Genomic DNA, 21,063 nt, shown 5'->3' with positions numbered 1-21,063 from the left:
AAACAACAAAAAAAACGTATAAATATGTTTTTGGTAGTGCAGGACAAAATATAAAAAATGTATTCATACGTTTTTGAGTTTGAATTAGTTAAATGACTACAATAATGGCCCAGCATCAGACACACTTACACATGTACTAAAAATATGACTTTTTTTCCCAAAATAAATTTTTGACAGACACTGTCAGTTTTTTCACTATTTACAGAGGTGTAGAACTACTCCATGTTACATATCAAATACAGAGAGATGATTTTAAAGGGGAAGTCAACAAAAAAAAAAAAAAATGTTCCATGTAGCCCCACTAGCCTAAACACAGGATTCTGATTACTATACGTTTGGAATTTGAAAAGTAGCCAAATCCACCCGTTTCTATCCAGCTCAGGGAGGCGGCCATTTTGCCACTACACAGTTGCTCGGGGCTCAGGCAACAACCAATCACGACTCACCCATTTCTGAGTTTGGTCATGTGACGTGCACAAACTGAGCTGCGATTTGTCATTCCCTGAGCAACTGTGATGTCATTTTCAGTCGACATCAAGAGGCAAAATGGCCGCCCACTTAAGAGGATAAAAGCAGGTAGATTCTCCTGTTGTGGAATATGAATTAAGCAGCTTCCCCGAAACAGATAAAAACGGGTGGATTTTGCTGCTTAACTCATATTCCACAAACTCAATATTAATCAAATACCATGTTAACTCATTCACTGCCATTGACGGCTATAGATGTCAACAATTCATTTAAACTATTTCTATTAGTTTAACATTTTTTTCCACTTCTGTTAACAAAAGTATGAAAACCTAGAAAAAATGTATTGTACATTTAATTTGTGATTAATTGTGAGTTAACTATTGAACTCATGCGATTAATTACAATTAAAAATTTTAATCGCCTGACGCCCCTAATTTTTAGCAACCCCCCCCCCCAAAAAAAATATTATTAAAAAAAAATCTAGGTTTTCATACTCTTGTTAACAAAAGTGGAAAAAAATGTTAAAATAAGAAATAGTTAAAATGATTTTTTGACATTTATAGGCGTCAATGGCAGTGAATGAGTTAATAATAGTAGTGGAGCCAAAGAACATGTTATTGTAAAGATAATTTGGGGGTGGACTTCCCTTTTAAGTGTATGATGATTTCATGTAGACTGCTCCACAAGGAAGAGACTAAACATTTTTGATATTCCCAATGGCGCAAACTCACCTTTCAGATTTTTGGGGTTGTTCTGCTTGGTACGCGGCATCTTTTCTCTTTAGTTCACAGGTGCATCTTGGGAAAACCGGGCGCTATTGTCGGACCTTGAGAGGAGCTGTGACCTGTGTCGGAGGCATCTGCATACATCTACAACAAAAACACACGAGTCCGAATGAGTTGCGCAGAAACTCCACACTATGCTGGCCTTGTATTCTGTCATTGGGCAGCTGTGTGCTCATCTAGGACAGAGCTGCTGATTGAGGTTCATCCTCAAACAGGTGCACCGGCCTCTCAGAGGTCCTGTGTGGTGCGAGTATACCACCTCGTATCTGCATCAGATGCAACCTGCCACTGAGTTTCGAGGGGGAAAAGCCTGACTGCGATTGCTGCTCTTCACTGGTGAACGATGCGAACAATAAAAGCTCTATGTGCTCCAGCAACGGATGCTCAGGGTGACACAGAGGACAACCGTCATCACATGCGTGGCCCCGTTTAAGTTCACAGGACAAAAAAGCAATACAACTTGAAACCATTGGAAAAGTAAGTTACATAAAAGGGGTAAGGGTTGGTGCAAATTCAAATTTAGGACATATATGGATGTAAGACAAAATGTTCTGTAAAAATGTACATTAGGCCCATTATAGCTGCAAAATATGATGCCTACATAAGAACGATCAAGAATTTTTTTTAGAGATCACATTGTTGAAAATAATAATAAATGGCATGTTGCTGCTTTCTTTCCCTTGCATCATCCCTATCAAGTCTGGCTGAGGCATATCAACACCTGCACCATCCTTTGTTTGCCCTCCGCCGTTATTACATAACACTTACTACAAGTGGATGCTTTTTCTCTATACACTTGCTACATGTGGCGCTAGAGCAATGACATCATCGCATGAGAACAGCACTGTTGGCTGCATCATCTGCCTGCATACATCCACGTTTATTTACAAGTGCCGCCAGCATGCATGCCACACGACGAGCCTCTCACCTGGATGCACTCTTGGGATTCTCCAGAGCAGGTTCGACGACGCTGACGAGGCGGAGGAGAGACTTGCACGCGTCAGTCTGTCTGTCTGCGAGCCTGTCTTACCCTCTCTCTCTCTCTCTCTCTCTCTCTCTCTCTCTCTCTCTCTCTCTCTCTCTCTCTCTCCTCCGTGCGTGTTGTTTGAGGAAACACCCCGATGTTAACCCGAGAAAAACACCATCACGGCAACCTGCGATGCCCCAACGCTTCTGGTTGGAAAACACCTGACTAATGAGGCATATCTACGCACAACCGTGGTCCCATTAGAGCCATTATGTAAAATAAGCATGTGCAAATGTGCGCACTGCGATGGATGAGCGTGCGTGTCAATTTGAAGACGATCCACGTTTCAAAGAGAGTTGTGAACAGTTTTTTTTCTTCTTTTTTTGCTCAATCCGGCATGGGATGAGGCGAGCCAAGGCGATGCATGAGGAAAACGCATATTTTGTTGCAACACGTGAACGCCCTGCAAGAGAGGGAGGAGCCAGGGAAAACCCCTCGCTGTCTCTGCAACAGCTAAATGGAACACTTCCCTTCAGACAACAAACCCCCCGTGCGCATGCACATTTTGCTCAACATCGGCATCGGCAGCCGAGCACATGCACGCAGATGAGGGAAAATAGCTAGGACCTTACCTACAATAGGGGAAAACAACACAATGAAGAGTTAAGTTGCCGTAGTGGTCAACCACGCGCCACCCGTCGTGTCGTCCGGGACACCGCGGACAGCCTGGCTTCCACGTGAACTTTTATGTCGGTGTCACGCATGACGAGACCACGAATAAAAGCAGCTTTCAGGGTAAAGTGGCCCAGAGTAAAAAATAAAAATCAACCCGGGGAAGCGTCTCACACTAGGGGAAACACACGCATGAAAACAAAACAAGCGCGCCCCGAGTTGGTTTATTTATACTCACGAGTTGTTGTTTAGCAAATATAGGTATAACGCACCTTTAAAGAGACGAAATAGGTGCTTCAGCTCCGGATTCCTGCCTTCACCTTCTCCCTCACTTTCTATTGCAGGAAACAGACAGGCCCACTGACGTCACCGGGGGTCCCGTCTCCGCCTCCCAGCCACGGGGTGTTCTCCAGAGCCAGCGGGAGGTTTGCGATGGACGCAGCGCCCGTGACTTGAACTTACTCACCGAACCTAATGCTCACCCGTGTTTCTTATCCGTCTTGAATGCGAAAAAGACATATAAAACATTAAACATCAACCATGAAAGCGCGTGAATTTCGTGAAAGTATAGAGCAGCAGTGACATGTCGTTGTACGTACACCCCCTTGACGGAGCCTCATCCTCTCTCTCCTCGGCGCATAGTTTAGGATTGACGGTTTTCCCGGAGGTTCCTTGTTGTCAGGTCACGTTGTGCCCCTCCGCCACCACCGCCCGGGCTTTCCCTTGCACTAACCCGCAGCAGGGACACAACAGCGGGCCTTTCTGCCTGGATTGCCCGAAGGAGCTGTTTGTACTTGCTCGTACAACAAGCACTCGCGTCGAATAATAGCGCTTTATGATGAAAGAAAACAAATTAGCATTGGTTCGCCCGAGTTGTTTAGGTGTGCTTCCGCCATTTGCTTTGCGTATTTAAAGGCATGGCATCGAACGAGTGCATTTCGGATGGATTTTTTTTAAGTCAACGTCTGTGCCTTTGTATGATATCCTTAGGATTTTAAAGCAGATAGATCGATAGATAGATAGATAGATAGATCTATTGCTAAATGTGCTTTCTATCAAAACATGTGCTGCCTATGGATAAATGTGCTCTATCGATAAAAGTGATCTATGTATCAAGACAGACGTGACCTACCTACCCAGGTAGCGCAGATTTAAATTTGGTAGAAAATCTGTGCCAATATTGCATTTTTATTCACTTTAATCAGATATTACAAGCATTTTCTTCACCAAATCCGTTCTTACGGAAACATAAATCAAACTATAGTTGTACATTTATGAGATTAATATATTTGTATGGTTTTCACAGTCATAACGGCCCCGCTGCCTCTGAGGAACAATGACGTGGCTGGCAATGAAAACGAGTGACACCCCTGTCAGTCAAAACTGGGTTTGATAAAACTCTTATATTGTACTCCATGATGTTATGCAAGCATACCGGTGATCAGGTTCCAAAACTATTGTCTCCTATGAAAATATATCAGTAAGTTCAGCCACGTCAAATTTCTTTGTGGCAAGAAGAACTGTGTGCAACCTCAAACTAACCGTGACCCAAAAACTATATTCGCTTCGTGCGTACATCCTCAGGGTTCACTGCTCAGTGACATACATGCTTTAAGGTCACAGGTGAGCTAGATACCATCCTGGTAAGAGGTACACAACCTGGACTGGTTGCCAACATGTCACAGGGCACATATAGACAAACATTCACACCAATCAGCAATTTAGAGATCTATCCTAAAATGCAAGTTTTTGGAACGTCAAGATTCAAACTGTAGACCTCCTAACCATGACCTCATATAAGACACGCCATAACCTTGGACTCCTAATTAGACTCCTAGCAGACAATAGGAGGCCAGGGCTAACATGCAAACTCTATTTCATCCACACAAACCCCCCAAATAGAAAGCGAGTCCAGTCCAGGACTAAACACTGGATCACCGTGCCGGCCCCCTTCAGCGTCATGACGTAATGTTTTTATTTTCATCCTCTGCCCGTATTCTTTGCTTTATGCCCACCATGAGTTGGCCTGGCTATGACACATCACAGAACTGTAAAGGTCAGGCTATTTTTTGCTGAACAGTATGGGCTCTTGTGAAATGGGTGTATATATAGTAAAAAGATTTAACCCGGGCACCATTCTTTCATTTAGGCAGACACACACATCCTTACTAAAGTGGCTGTTTTGCATTTATAAATCAAAAACACTTCGGATGGGCTACATGTAACACTATTAGACACTGTTATTAAAATAAAGAAACTTTGAAACTTTAATTGTTATTTTTCATACTCTAGGTGTGAGCAATACAAACGCAAAGCAAGAGTACTGCAGTAAAGCATTACCATTAATAAGTGATTGTGTGACAGCCACCCACTGTCGCATTACAGGCTTCCTGCAGACTGCAGAGTGGGACTTCTGGCTCACTTTGCACTTTATGACTCACCTGCTTCGGCTACGTCGACTTGAAATAGCTCATTTGAATGGAGAAACTTTTTTTTTCCTTCCCCCAAGCATTGGAACAAGGTTGTCTTTGTACTGTGAGTTCTAAACATGGATGCTGATTTTATTATGTAAGTCCTAATGAGGGGCGTCAATGACTCGGTCTACCTCCAATACGATCAAATATCATCATCTAATACGACAACGGCTGTTGCAGAGTTTGTCAGTTATGGAAAATGTGGGGGGGGTTTATCCCCCCTCCTTCATGCTGTCTGCACGCCCACATCATAACGGAGATGTATTTATCATGTTCAGTGCTGAAAGAAAAGCACTGCAAGCAAGATAGAAGAGTGCAATATGCAGGGAAAAAAATACTACAACCGCCACTGTTTTCTTAAGATGGAATTCAAGGGCATCACATACAATCAAAACAGCAGAGGCCCCAGAATTAAACCCTGTGGCACACCATATGTTCCGTTATACATGTGAATTCATATTGCATATTCGGTAGGCCACTTTCTTTTTTTGCCTGGTGGTTCACATATTTTCCTTGCAGTACAGTACAGTACAAACTTGAAAAATATTTTATTAACTCAAAAACTACTAAACTTTTGACAGCAAATCAGGGCCACGTATAAATATATATTTTTTAGAGGGCAGTGGCAATATTCAGAGAAAAAAACTCGCAAACTTGCCACTTTATAAAGTGAGAAAAACATCCGAAACTTGCGCCAAATACACGTCGTGTAGCTATAGTCTAATGTGAGGATTCGTTGGTGGTTAATAGGACACTGTTTATAAAATGAAAAGGCAGGATGGAGACGGATTCATTCTTAATTTAAACTTTACTCGTCATACACGGCAGCTAGAGCAACAACACTTCCTGATCCCTTCCTGTTTAGCTGACTAACACGAACCAATCAGAAGCTAGCATACTTTAGGTAAATGTAAGTGAATGACGGAAAGCAGCAGATTTGACACATCAACTTAATATTTGTACAAAAAAATACCTCAAATGTATGAATGTGTAAATAATAACTCTGGAAACTAAAATGGACAAATTTTAACAAACATTCGAGTAGTACGCTACGTGTATTTCTCGTACGAGTTTTTTTTTCTTGCAAATTTATAAAGTGTGACTTTATAAAGTGGCAAATTTGAATGTTTTTTTTTCTCGGAATATTGCCCCCACACTGATTTTTTTTTTTTTTTGACGTACTAATACGCCGTCGTACAAACTTGATTAAGCCTGTTGTCAATGTAATAATATATTAAGTGTGAAGACGGGGGACTTTCTCTGTTGCATCACAGTGAGTGACTGACACTCATGCTAATAATATCGTAGAGAACATAAGCGCAGCTGCCCAGCACAACAAACAGCCTCTTGTGTGGAGGGAATGTGATCATTTTCATGTATGTAATGTTCATTATAATTCGTTTTTGGTTGTTTTTTTTAAACTCAGAAATAGATATTTATTGAAAGTGACCACTCAAAGACAGTATTCAACAGCCACAAATCCCCGTAATAAAAAAAAGCCTAACCACTGGTGATATTTCTGATTATGATCGTGGATTAGTGAGGCTACGTCAACTGTTTTTCATGCAATTTGTATAGATAAAAAATGATTGTGCTAACTAACGAGAAGAGCAACACTGAAACTTACCAATTTTTCGTTTTCATCCATGCTGTGAGGAACACGTTGCTGGATGCCTTGTTTTCACAACACCATATGACGTTACATAACTGAGGCTGTTGCCTTGGTAATGCTCGAGACTCCTCCCTCGTGTCAAACCCCTCAAACGCACACACATTGACGCTCAGGCATCAGTGCATTCTACATGGCTGGGGAGCTTTATAGAAAATAAACTCTTATTTCATGGTATCGGTACTCGCAACGGCGGCCGATACCAGTATTGGATACCCTCTTGTGGCCATTGTACAATCAGGAACTAGACATTCGAAGAAGGGAAAATTGCCATTAATTTCATGTAATTTTAAGGGGAAAAATGCTGTATTAGGATGTATAGATCTTTAAAATTACACAATACACCATATAGCCAATTCTTATTTATGATTAATTTAAAAAATAGTTAACTCTCAAGAAATGTTTTTCTTTCAACGAGATGGTCTTGGTTGAACGTCAAAACTGTCTCAACAAAGTAGACAAATGAAACATCTGAAGCTACTCGATCCTATTGCACTTAAGAGCATCTTCAGCCATTGTCCAGTACTCAATGTGGTATTTGGGGTTGAATGAGCGGAACAGAAATGGAAGCACTTTACTGACTGCACCAAGTGGAAGAATCTAGTACCCAGCACAAAGAAAATTACTTTTTCCCCAATGCCAACCTTAAATGCAGTATTTCTCGGAAAAAATGGAGCTGAGGTAATCCCATTTTACCAAAGTGGTTCATTCCAGACATTCAAAGTATGCTTTTCGGAAAAAAAGCTATTCCTTTGGCTTTATGTCAGTGTCCCCAGTTGACCCACATCTACCCATTCATTTTTCAATGGCACTTGGCCTCATTAGGGTCACGGGTGGTCACCAGCTAATTGCCAGGCAATAAACGAACCATTCACACTCAGATTCAAACATATAGGGTCCATTTACAATCTAAAATCAATGCACAACAGTTTACATTTTTTAGACTTTGCTGCCATTCAGGAATGAAGCTGCATATGCATTTGTGAGATGAAACTGATGATATCTCATCATCGTTATCATCGTCATCACAGAACGGGATGAAGGGCGAGGGAGAAGAGGCTGGAATTGCTCCTCAAGCAGGAGAGTGTTTTTATTTTTTTTGGGGGGGAGCAGCCTGGTTTAGTGTCAACATTTCCAGTGACGTGACCGCAGGGAGGAAAATTCCTGCTTTTGGGAAGGCCTGGCTTTGCTAATAAGGGAAAATGCTTATATGACAAGAGCCTGTTGGCACGCCATTTTCAGATGAGTGGAAGGAGCAAAAAGGAAATCATTTGAGTTCTATTGGGGAAAAAATGTTGCATTTAATGTGTCTAAAAGACAAATGTGCAGCGATGGTCCTGATGTTTTGGAGTTTTAACTAGCTGAGAGATGCGTTTAAAAAATGCATAGTGATAATAAAATAGCAACTCAGATTTGATTAATTAGTATAAAAGTCAACATAACACAATGTGATGAAATGCTATTTCTGTAGTGACTCTTTCCCCATAGGTTTAAATTAGCTCTTAATTTTTTTGTTTTTTGTTTGCCATACAACCCCCAAAAAGAAGAAAAGCTAAAACTCCTTGCAGACTGTCTAACGAGCGTGCCACTGCCACCTACTGTAGTGGATGTGCAATTACGCTTTATTCTCATAAATTAAAAAAAAATACACTTAAAAAGTGAAATATATAGCCACTAGCCAGTGAGAGTTTTTAATATAGCTCTTGTGTTGGATTCTGTGGGTGTACCTAATGATGCATCCAGAGAGTTTAAACCCAGACCATTAATTAATGTAAAGCGATGCCTTCATAAAAGAACAACTCTTTTTGCTTGTTTACATTTTAAAAGCCTGGAAAACATTTGCAGGAAGGGGAAAAACACAAGGAAAAATCCCATCAGCTGCATTGTTTCTACTTTAAGACCTTCAACTGGAAAAAGAAAATAGGAGGAGGGAGGGCGAGAGAGAGAGAAAAAAAACCCACTGGGTTTGTTGGAAAAATACCGTATTAGTCGGGGAGTAGAGGAGAGGAGAGGAGGAGTCGGAAGCAGCTCCCCTGCTGCTTCATCCATCAGCTGATTTATGAGTTACATGCAGCACTTAATAACCTTCTCTTGTCCCCATGTGCTCAGGCTCTGGGGAACATCATGGCAGTGCACAGCCCGAGGCTGAGAGAAGAGAGAGACCTGAGGCCAGCCTGCAGAAGGAGCCTCCTGGGCGCAATGCATTCCGTTGCATGTCTCAGTGTGCATGGCTCACCGTTCTTGTGTGCTGCAAACCAAACACAAACAACTCAGTTTTAGACCTTTGTGGAATTATTCATAATATTTGTGCCGATGACCATCACACAATACACAGCAAATTAATTCTAAAGACTTTTGCGCCCCCTGTGGACAAAAGAGGAATATATTGCACCTGACCATGGACTTGCTCCAGATTCTCTCTTTTCCTAAGTGTCTTTAATTAGCAAAATAGTCATAGAGTGGAACTTTAGCACTTTCATGATAGTTATTTTGTTTTTATTTCTGAGCACATTATAGATTAAAAAAAAATACATTGCAACTGATAACTATTACTTGGCCAGCAAATTTTCTTCTGCCAACATTAATACATTAAAGTGAAAGTCAATTTCAAAATGTTATTTACAATAAAATAATTTGTTCTATGCGCCCCCATTAGTTATTTCATTTGTGGAATAGGAATAATAAAGCAACAAAAATCCACAATTTATTTATCTTATGGTGAGGCCATTTTTGCCATTTGTTGTTGACGAAAATGACATCGCAATGGCTCAGGTAACAACCAATCACGGCTCAGCTTGCGAAGATCACATGTTCAAACTCAGAAGCCAGGTGAGCCGTGACTGGTCGTTACTTGAGCCCTGATAACTGCAATGTGATTTTCAGTCGACAGTAAGTGGCAAAATGTCTGCCCCATGAGATGGATGAAAACGGGTGCATTTTGCTGATTTATTCCCATTTTTATCCATCTCAGGGGGCGGCCATTTTGCCAATTGCTGTCGACTGAAAATAACATCACGGTTGCTCAGTGCAGTGTTAAGGTAACAACCAATCACGTCTCACCTGTTTTCTGAGTTTTGTCATGTGACACTCAATAGTTGAGCCGTGATTGGTCGTTACCTGATGAGCAACTGTGATGTCAGAAAATAGCAAAATGGCTGCCCCCTGAGATAGATTTTTTTTTTAAAGGTGAATTTTGCTGCTTCATCCATATTCCATATTTCAAAGATGGGCTTGTAACCCCATCTTTGAAATAATTTTAAAGTCAGAACATCACTCACGTCATGTCATCTGCCAACAACTCAGTGCTGCGAAGTTTCGGAGCGACCTCTCACCTCACACTTCCCCACTCCACCTAACTGATTTAACACTCAAATCACACTCTCCAGAAGTGTGATGGAAATCCCGCCAAAAATAAGTGATGCATTCGGGGGCTCTCTTTGGTACAAGACCTACCCCTGAGTTCAGCCCCACATCCATGAATTATACATGCCTCGCGTCACACTTCCCACGCAGGCTTATGTAATGTCAGCCACGCGTGTGGAAGCGTATGCATGTGCGCGTGTCGACGTGGATTTATTTATAACCAGACTGGGATTGAGGGAAGGGTGACTCATTCTGTTTGCTCTTTATTTTTACCCCACTATCTTGACACCCACACACACATCCTATCTCTGGGAAGAAAACATAAAAGACTTTCACCGATGTGAAAAGTTGCTTTACAACTTTAGATGATGCCTAATTTATATACACTATATAACAGGCCGTCCATATATGCATTGATCAATGAGTTCATGGGCAGAATTTGTGCAAAATCAGGGCAAAGATCTCCACGCACAGCAGAGAAATAGATGGGAAGGTTTTGTCCTGCTGTAATATTCGTTCAGCAATAAGTGATCATTTTTTAAATGAGCTGCGTCATCATAAATGAGTGAAAGTAGACTTAGTCGGACATTTAGCCCAAATGTGAGTATTTTCCCTTTTGATCAAGGGTTCAAGAAGTCTAGACTAAGATGTCTCGGAAAGATAATCCAGAGTGATTGTCCTGTGCTGTGAGATGAGTTGAAAGTGATTTTTGGGTGATTTTGGGGAAAAATATATACATATTTTATTATTATTTATTTATTTTTTTTTTTTTTACTTATATTGAAATTTAGCATTCATTCAACTACCAAAAAGTCAATACTCTATTATTTACAACTTGCTATTTTTTTATGTGCATGTTTTTCAGTGTACTCTACAACCTACACACATCATAATCATGTTGCATTGTCACACACACACAAAAAAAACATATATTAAGTGGGACATCATGAGTAACAATTGTGGTGTGTGAGTGGTATACAACAGCCAGCCGGAACTGAGCCAAAAACTCTGAGCAAGAAAGTATATGGTAAGTGTATTGTCTTGTGAACAGCTGTTGAACTGTCAACCAAGATAGCATTTAGCAGCTAACCCAATAACATAACCACGCAACACCAGATTAACTAGCGATGTCCGAACTTTTTTTTTTTGTCCGAGCAGGTGAGGCCCCTCTACTTCTCTGCTTAAACCCGATCTGGTCCGAACCTGGTAGTAATTGTCGCTAACGTACTTAAGTTACAAGCCATGCTAATTTAAGCTAACGCTAGAATGACACGGCATTTTTTGATGAAAGAGGAGATGCCCCTACTATTGAGATGTGGCGTGATGTGATATTATGTGTCCGGTCTAAAGCTAGCATGAAGATATTGTTGTAAAAACCTATTAAAACAATAGCTTTAATACCCGCGATGTAGCTGGGGCTCAAACATTCGACCACTATTTAGCAAGGAACACGCTATTAAGTTTTATTACATAACACTACACTTGCCTTAAGTGCTGTTAATCGGTGCTCAGCAACCTGTGGACTCTGCCAGCCATCATTGTCACATTCCTGCTCACACCAACTTAGCTAAGCGTTACGTACTTCCAAAGCAACATTTGAGGAAAGGTCACCATTGCCAGCCAGCAGACTGAAAGTAATGGCTGAGATGAAAGTGCCCGTATCCATCACCTGGTTCACTGAAAGCGGCGGGACGGCTGCCGTGCTCAAATGAGCGGCGACATCTCAGCGGTGGCTTGTTACCGCCACAGACCTCTGTGTGCTCCATCAAAATGTCAGGGCAGGGACGTCGAGATCGGGGGCCGCCAGGTCTGCAGAGGGTGGGGTGCTTCGAGAGAGCCGTCATTGTCTCCCCCCGTTTTAAAAAAAGGGCCAATGTGCCTTTCCGTAGCATTTAGCCTGACATCCAAGCGTTATATAACTGTTCTGGTGTAGTATGTCGGGTTTTGACGTGTTCACTGTGAATCCATTATTGATGAACAAGAAGCTTTTTTTATATCACAACTCATCTGGATCAAGAAAGCCCCAGACGCCTCACAGTTACAACTGACACAAACACATTACATAAGAGCGCGGCAGAGTGCACAAAGGAGGAAATCTTTTGGACCTGTGACTTTAAAGTAGTGGACAACTCGCTGCATGCGGCGTGATGCTATCTGGGCTTTGACACAAGGCCAGCCTTATCGCTGCAATGTTAAAATGCGTCTGCGCCACCCTCTGTGACTTAGATCGAAGATTCTTATCGCAGAATCGTGGTACTTTCATCCCTTGAAAGGGAAATGGAAGCCTCGTTTCACCAGGAAGGGAACTAAGGGGAAAGCAATTTATTCTAGAGACAAAGGACATTTCTCTGTTTTTACCAAAGTTTGACAAGTACAGACTGAAAAGTTAGCGTGCGTGCTAGCATTCGGTATTCACAGTACTTTTAGTTATTGAGAGTATATTTATATCATAGCAATTAGTAGTACCTGACGCACAAATCTGTGATTGTGCTCTTACTGCGAGCAAATTTCGGATCTCATCAGACCGCATCTTTTACCCAAGATGCACAGCATATTAGAACTACAATCATTCATAAAATGCTGAGTTAAAATAACCATAAAACGGACACTTCTCTGCCATTCGTATACATTATTTAGAATATTCTATATTAACACTTGTGCTACAATACAAAACATGAGCATGTATGTGATATGACATGAAACAGCCATCTTCACAGATTCATTGCAAGAGATTTAATTACCTGGCAGTGAGAGATGACTGTCATCACTTTTTCCGTCCACATCTGCTAGAGTTTCCCATTGTAGCAGCAAATCGCTCATCCTGTAGAGCGAGATCAGGTAGTCCTCATTTTCCTCCACTTTCCTTCTTTTTCCTCAGGTCTGCACTCTAAAAACAGTTGGGTCAAAAATAACCCAATAAGTTTTGATGCATTACTGAGAAATAGTTGCGTTGCTTCCGCAGATTACAAATCATGAGCCCGATTAAAAGGAATTTGGATCCAATAACGTAGACAAGGTGGTGAGACAAAATGGCCGTGTCATGAAGGGGATTTTGTTTATACGTACATTGAAATGAACTGAAAAGTACATCAACACATTTGTTAGTGAATGTTACGGAAGCGTGGAATTGCCAATGTGAACATTTTTGACTGGCGGGTACGTTCAAACGTACTTGTAGGCTAAATGGTACAAACATAGCAAATTTTCCCACAAAGCCACGAGGTATTGTGCATGCGCAAGGGATATTAGGCCACATTATACTAATACGTTTGAAAATGAAGTCAAAACCATTGTTTATTCATATATTTTATGATTTATTATTCCTATGTCTGAAGACAGTGCATGATTTAGGTTTGGCATTTTTCCTATGGGAAAATATGCTATGTTTGTAGCATTTAGCCTACACAAATACATTCAAACGTGCTCATGTCATGAGTATGTTCGAATGTAATTGCGAGTACATTCGAATTTATAAACTTGCGTTCAATTGTACTCGCCAGTCCAAAATGTTTACTGAACATTGGCAGTTTCACGCTTCCACAGAATGAAGTCCTTTGGCAGCTAAAGCCGGACTGACCATTGGTCCAGAAGTATGAAAGACGAACGGAGAGGGCCAACCCCTAAAACAGCAACACAAGAAAAGAAAGAAAAAAAAAAGAAAAAAAAACAGCAACACAAGAAATACGATCTATATAATGTGTGCTATCATTTTTGATCACCAGGGTCTGTGTGGACACCTCAGAACAGTTTTAAATTGTGGGTAAAGTAATGTTTTGAACAACCAACCGTGAAAGAGTGCAATATGCAGCGGTTCCTCCTTCCTTCATTCTCTCGGCCTGATATCAATTCTCACAACGCTGATCAGATAAATGCCTTGTGATCAGCTGTCATCCCACCATGACCTTAAACACAAAAAGTATTTCAGAAAATGCAAGTTTGAAATATGAAAGGGGTCACACAAAAAAAACGCATGTTTTTAGCTCTAAAATCTATTTAAACAGCAGCAAGTCATCACTTTTATCTCCGGATTATCCAGTTTGTGTCACAGTGCTGTGGAGCTCCAGATGAGAGCAGACCGTGACACCCTCAGTGCCTCAGGTGAATATGTGACTAATGTCTCGATTTAGAGGAGATCATCACCTGCTTGCAAAGGATATTGACTGTCAAAGTGAGTGATGGCGTCTCTGTCCTGTACTTGCTCGAGGCTGAATCGCTGTGGGGTTTCCCCGCTTGAGGTGGACTGCCAGTGGCCTCGATTAGAGAGGAGATGCTGACCTCTTGTGGATTTTAGAGAGAACAACAACAAATTAAAAAACGCTTCAGTTTCAATAGTCCACAACAATGCTGTGTTAATGATATCCTACCATCTGGTTGGCGTTGCTCACAATTCTTTCCACAGTACAAAAACAAAACATGTTTGGCTGGTACATGGGGCTTTAGTGGGGACTTCAACAACTTCATTTACCTCTAAAAGTGAAAGTAAACCGAATATTAACCTTTACAACATGTTGTATGTGCCCCCATGGTCTAAAAACGGCATTGCCATTAATATTGCGTTATCTAAGGGAGCAGCCAGTTTGCTACTTGCTGTCGACTGAAAATGACACCCCAGTCGCTCAGGTACCAGCCAATCACAGCTCAGCTTCAGACAACAGGTGAGCTGTGATTGGTCGTTCCCTGAGCCCACGCAACTGTGATGTCATTTTAAGTCGACAGTAAGTGGCAAAATCCCTGTCCCCACAGATGGTTAATTAAATATGTGTATTTTGGCAGTGGTTTCGAACCTGAAACCATAATTCATTTATTTTGTCACTGCTCTGTTTCGACTCAATTTTGGAGTGATGTTTTAAAGAGTTTATTTCCAATAATACTACTAGACTAGTCAATGTACAGCGATTGAGCCCAAGGATATCCTTTTTGGTTTTTGAAACTGAAAATATATAAATAAAGAAAAATCATATATTACGCTTTTTCTTTTTTCATTTCATATACATAAGGCAAAATTTTGTAATTCCTTACCACACCTCCTAGTTGTTTTTTCGCGAGTTTATATGTTATGTTGTAAATTATTTTTTAATAATAATAATTTTTAAAAAGAAAAGTGAATGCATAGTCATACTTAAAGGAAACCTGAGCTGTAACCAATGACAAAATTGAGTGTGTTTAAACTAATGCTGCCAAAGTTAAAGCATTAACTAATTAATCACAAAAAATTATCGCATTAATCATGTATTAACGCAGATTAATCGCACTATTAATTTTGACCGCAGATGATGCTTTAGCTTGACAGCGGATGGCTACGTTAAAGGTAGCACAGGTTGTGTTTAAGCAGTAAATGTTTGCCGATGACATTCAGAATATTTGTTCATGTCAAACTATCTAAACAAACAAAAAAAATCCATTTTAAATTACGTATTTAATTAACTGATTAGAAAAAGACGAGGATGAGTGTGCAGTGGATCAAAAAATGTTGAAGACGTCCTCATAACGTCAAATGTTGAAAGAACAGGTGCTCTTCAAATGTGGCGGGCAACATTTTTGGATTAAAAAAGCCTTTTTTTGATTAAGCGATTAATCGTGATTAATCAAAATTTTACGATTTGATTAATTTAATCGTTTGACAGCTCTAGTTTAAACGTTAACCGGCTTATCATGGAGATATTGTTTTTAATGTCTGTATGGCTTCTAACTATTTAAGAAAAAAATGTTTAAAAAAATAGATTTTATGGCATTAATTAATTTACTCAAAAGTTATTTTAATGTGTCATCTTTGTAATCAATATAACTGAACTGGAATGTCTGTTTCTTTTGTCTGTTTTAATTTGTTATTTTACTGAACTATTAAAATGAAGGACATGTCAAAGAAAAAACAAACAAAGATTGACATGGCAACAGAGGCTGAAATTTGATTGGATAAACTGCTGACAAACTGGAAGTAGTGCAGCCAAAAGAAACACTACGAAATGAAGAGAATAAACTGTTGGTAATGAATAAACACAATTTCATGGAACAAATAAGAATTTAGATTGTAAATGTAGGTCAGGTCTGTTTTTCTTGTCGTGTCCACCACTGGATTATTTGGTACTTGCAGGTACGGGTGTCGTGAAGGGTAGAAAAGTGGTGACGATTTGAAGGCTCAGTGACTCATGACTGACAGGGACCAAAGTGATATTTTTTCAAGGGCTCCAATTCCCTGACGACATCCCTGTCTGTAGATATAAATGCGACTGTCTCAATTTCAACTCTGCGATTGACAGGTGGTCTCCTTTTAGGTCTGCTTCCGGTCTCATCCTTTTTTTTATTATTATTATCACCTGCACTCTCTTTGCACGCGATTGCAGCTCAAGACAATAGTCCTTGGTTACTCGCTAGTCATTGATGAAGGAGGAACCTATTTGGCTGCCAGAATCTGTCATTGTTAGTGCAGCGAGGACAGGCATGGGGGGGTGTTGTGACACAACAATGGAGGTTATTTTTCCCGGCAGGATCCAGATTTTGATAGGCAGAAATGAGCATGGGAAGCTGATCTGATTGCGCTCCAGGATACGCAAATAGCTTGTTAACTGCTGCAAAACTTGGCCTGAGTCCACTATTTGCCTTTATTCATCAATATTATTATTATTATTATTATTTATTTTTTTCTGGAGAGCTCAGTATTGTTCATTCGATTTGACATGTCATCATTGCTCTCCTTTTTTTTTTTTAATATATATATATATATATATTTTTTTTTTTTTTTGATTGTGGGTGATTATGTGTATGTGCGTGTGTGTGTGTGCGTGCGTGCGAGTGTGTGTGTATTCATTAGTTCACCTAAAACCTATTAAAAAAAATCCCATACTAATAATATAATATAATAATAAATTGCCAAATGCAGAAACATCAATGTAAGTTATCACGATGTGGTGGCTCTCGCTAACAGACAGAATTAAGTAACCAGAATTAGGTTAAAAAATTGTATATACGTACACCATGTTTCTATCAATTTTGATATTTGTTTTTTATTTGAGGCAGATATTTTTTCCATTAAAATGTGATTCATGAGGAGGTTAGACCATTGGTCGATATTCAGAGTTTGTTTATTTTTCCAGTTAACAAGAATTGTTTTTTTTGCGATAGTAAGGGCTACAAGTGTAGATTGAAATTGTTTATGTGGTAAGTCAGTATTCATCAATATTAAAAATACAATAAGTGATTTGATATCAGGTGGGTATTTGAGTTCATGTGAGAATTTTGTACCCGGCTGATTCACATTGCACACAAGAACCCCTATTGAACAAAGGGTGTGTAGACTTTTTATAACCACTTTTCATTCATCCACCAGGTTCAATGACCGGGTCACTGAAAAATCTCCTCAAAAGACCAAAATTGTCTGATCTAAATTTGGAGCAATGAAAAACAAGGTCATGCGTGTTTGGCCTTTATTTGATCGCCCTTCTCCGGCTCGACTCCGATTTCATTGTTTTGTTGTCACTGCTGGAAAATGTGTAGGATATTCCATCCCAGGAGGTCTGGACGGAGGTTTTCTCCCTAAGTAAACCCAGACACAGAGATCAGAGTGAGATCCAGACAGCCGGCGCTGCTCTGACAGCGGGCCGGGTCTCAGATGGAGATTGGCCTGGTGGACTGTTTGTCTTGTCCATGTTGAGCGACTGGAGTCAAACCACAGAGCACAAAGGCAAGGTCAATAATGTGAAATGATCTGCTGGGTCAAAAGACTTGGCCCGCTTCCAGTCATTGTTGAAGGGGTGTTTTTTTACAAAGCAGGCATGCAGTCCTCTTGTCTGCACTCACGCTAAACTTTTGAGTATTTCCTGCGGCGGAAACAATAAGACAATAGCAGCGAGTGGCCCAGCGGTCAGTAAGAGGGGGTGATACTATCAAATGTAGCTCCTTTACATTATCATTTGAATATGCAAAGCGGCTATGAGGCCCGTGACTTCCACCTGTTGGTTCCATAAGGGGTAATTCTTGGATTTCATGGAAATGTTTGTTCATTTCCCGCTTCCCCAAAAAATGTACAGGTATATGTTTCTAAGAAGTAAAAGCCAAGTGTTGAAGCTATAAAAAAAATAATGCGCGCCTCTAAGGTGGAACATAATCCGTTGCAGGACGCTGGTTCAACGCCAATTTGATCAGGTTGCAAAACATTTTCCCCCTGAGACATAATGGAAATAAAAATCATCTGTTCTGAGTTCAAAGTGTGGCCATTGTGAAACCTTTAGAAAATGGTTTCAGTAACATTTCAACATTCTTAACTGTCAAACAAGTGTCAACACAAGGTAACTACTGTTATTAGTCAGATGAAAAGACAAAAAAAAACTCAAATTAAAATCTAATTTGGTCACATTTCTATTTGTCACAGACGTATTACTTCGATAACAAGTGATACTCAAGTCTTCTTATTTCACATACTGTAACTTTGGAGTATAGTGTACATCTTTTCTCATGTTCTCTAGCACAAAAACACAACTTCTCTCACATTAAACTCTCACACTTACAAAAAAAAAAACACGTACCAAATAAAAACTCTTAACACACTGATAAACATTGTACCCAAAACAAATACAAAATCCTCTCATTCTCACCCCAAAAAAACTCACACTCAAGTTTGCTCTCTCACATAAAACTCTCACACATACCAAAAAATATGACACACCAATACATATCATTCCCACAAAATTTTAAAAAATCAACAAAAATCCTCTCATTCTCACAAAAAAACTCACAAACACAAGTTTTCTCTCACTCACAAAAAATTCTCACACATACCCCAAAATATGACACACCAATACAAATCATACCCATAAAATAAAAAAAATCTACAAAAATCCTCTTACTCACACATACCAAATAAAAACTCTTCAGACACACACACACATGCACGCGCACACACACACACGCACGTGCACACACGCGCGCGCACACACACACACACACAAATAAACATAGTACCCACAACAAAAACAAACTAATTGATCTAAAATAAAGTGGTACGTTTAGTTTGCATAAACACACCAAAAAAATTCTGAAACGAAAGTGATTTAACGTCAGTTAAAGGACGCAGATCATAAATACCAAAGCAACAAGGCCTCTTTTGAAACACTTCCTGTCCTCATATAGTGGCCATTGACCCCTTATCAGTTGTGCTCAGCTTTTCTCACTCGCTGATTATTAAACTACTGCCAGCATCGTTTGAATGCAAGCCAGACGTCCAGTCGCACGGGTTAAAGACCAAAATAACAAAAAAACAACTTGAGACCTTTGTTCTAATAAATCCTCAGCCGTGCTGATTAAATTCCATCGCATTCATTCAAATCCTCGCCAGCTTCTCAGTGCTAATGTCATCGCGTCGCATTGCGGAAGGTTTGGGTGTCGTAGAAAAAAAAAAAAAGGGGGGGGGGGGGTAAATCACATCCTGTCTAAGAAAGCTCACCCCGCTGCTGGAATAGCAACAAAATGTCAAAAGTTACAAAACAATTGTGTGTGGTTGGGAATTGTGTTTAGTTCAGCCATGGAGTCTGGGGTGCAATCACAATGTTTAGGGAGGGGAAGGGGAGGCCAAGTCGGTCTGTCATTACAATGCCGATCACGTATTGGACTTTTAAAAGTCTCATGCCACCAAATGGAAACAGTCAATTTCCTCCCGCCCGACAAAGACAAAGCACCACTTTTCATTTTGTCTAAAAATGGTCTGCTTTGGGGCGGGTGGGCACGAAGAGCTAAATTAGATGCCATGGGGTCGAGGGTCGTTGGGTTCACGGCTCTGCACGTCTGCCACAGGGCCGCCAACCAAGAGCTGACCACCTTCCTGCCACTTTACAAAAACATGTTACATTAACTGAAGATTAAATGTGAATGTGAGTGTAAATGTTTTTTTGGCCCAGAAAGACTGGGGGGGGGGGGACGGGGGGGCAAAAGTTTTTTTCCATCTCGTTCGTTTCCTGTGTGTCTCCTTATGAGGTAACACTTCTAGCTCACGTAAGTGAGTACTTAATTGCATTGTTGACATCGTTGAGCTGCGGTGCTAAAAATAGAGCGGTGCCGTTTACGGCCCCAGACGGTAATTATAGCTTTCATACATACTACATTATATTTGTAATGGACGGTGAACGTCAAACAGTAAACGGAAATACAGAGCAGCCTTCCAAATTAAAAGCATGGATTTCAAAACAAGATATAATTAAACATCACACACTAAACAGTTTGGGGAATTCTTAACATGGTAGATATGACAAAATTATTTGAAGCCCTATTTTGTGTTCTTTAAAAAGAAGTTGTACAACCACACATTTTGATTGGGACTTTTTATTTCTGGCCACTGGATTATTTGCTTATTTTATTTATTCCAAAAAACAAATAATTAATTTTATTGTGTGCTCTATGCAAAATAACTTTTATGAGCAAATTGAAAAAATATAATGGCCATTAATTGTATTAAATTTTAAGGAAATTTGCTGTAGTTGGGATATAAAGTTTTTTTTTTTTTTATTATTATCTGTCATTGGGTTTTTGGGGGAAATTTTATGTATCATAAGTACTAATGGTGACGGCCCTTGGCATCGGTAAGAACTGAAGATTTGAGTATCATATCGTGTCGGTCTAAAACATATCGAACATCCCGATTGTAAATTGATTGATGTGCTGCTTCCTCTCAATTGTGGA

General features: G+C 40.2%; 1 protein-coding gene and 1 long non-coding RNA gene across 5 annotated transcripts in view; both read right to left on the bottom strand.

The window, feature by feature from the left end:
• Positions 1-7,018, bottom strand: part of hivep1 (HIVEP zinc finger 1) — a 60,419-nt gene extending 53,401 nt beyond the window's left edge. Inside the window, exons 1-2 of one of the 4 annotated variants that reach the window (XM_077548438.1) lie at positions 6,994-7,018; positions 1,200-1,337 (exon numbers count right to left, since the gene is read on the bottom strand). In XM_077548438.1, coding sequence (XP_077404564.1) covers positions 1,200-1,239 — 40 coding nt within the window. In that variant the 5' untranslated portion in view covers positions 1,240-1,337; positions 6,994-7,018. The other 3 variants (XM_077548435.1, XM_077548436.1, XM_077548437.1) reach the window with 3 other exon arrangements.
• A 1,497-nt stretch (positions 7,019-8,515) lies between these two features.
• On the bottom strand, positions 8,516-14,947 carry LOC144037647 (uncharacterized). Its single transcript, XR_013288980.1, has 6 exons — positions 14,763-14,947; positions 14,539-14,675; positions 14,185-14,300; positions 13,976-14,018; positions 13,140-13,285; positions 8,516-9,283 (listed from the first exon to the last, which is right to left on the bottom strand). It is a non-coding gene; the product is annotated as an uncharacterized LOC144037647 (long non-coding RNA).
• Positions 14,948-21,063: the final 6,116 nt, after the last annotated feature.

Source organism: Vanacampus margaritifer, chromosome 17, assembly GCF_051991255.1.
Source record: "Vanacampus margaritifer isolate UIUO_Vmar chromosome 17, RoL_Vmar_1.0, whole genome shotgun sequence".
Classification (NCBI taxonomy): Eukaryota; Metazoa; Chordata; class Actinopteri; order Syngnathiformes; family Syngnathidae; genus Vanacampus; species Vanacampus margaritifer.
The sequence above is the reverse complement of the archived record's forward strand: the minus strand, read 5'-3'. Positions and strand labels throughout refer to the sequence as shown.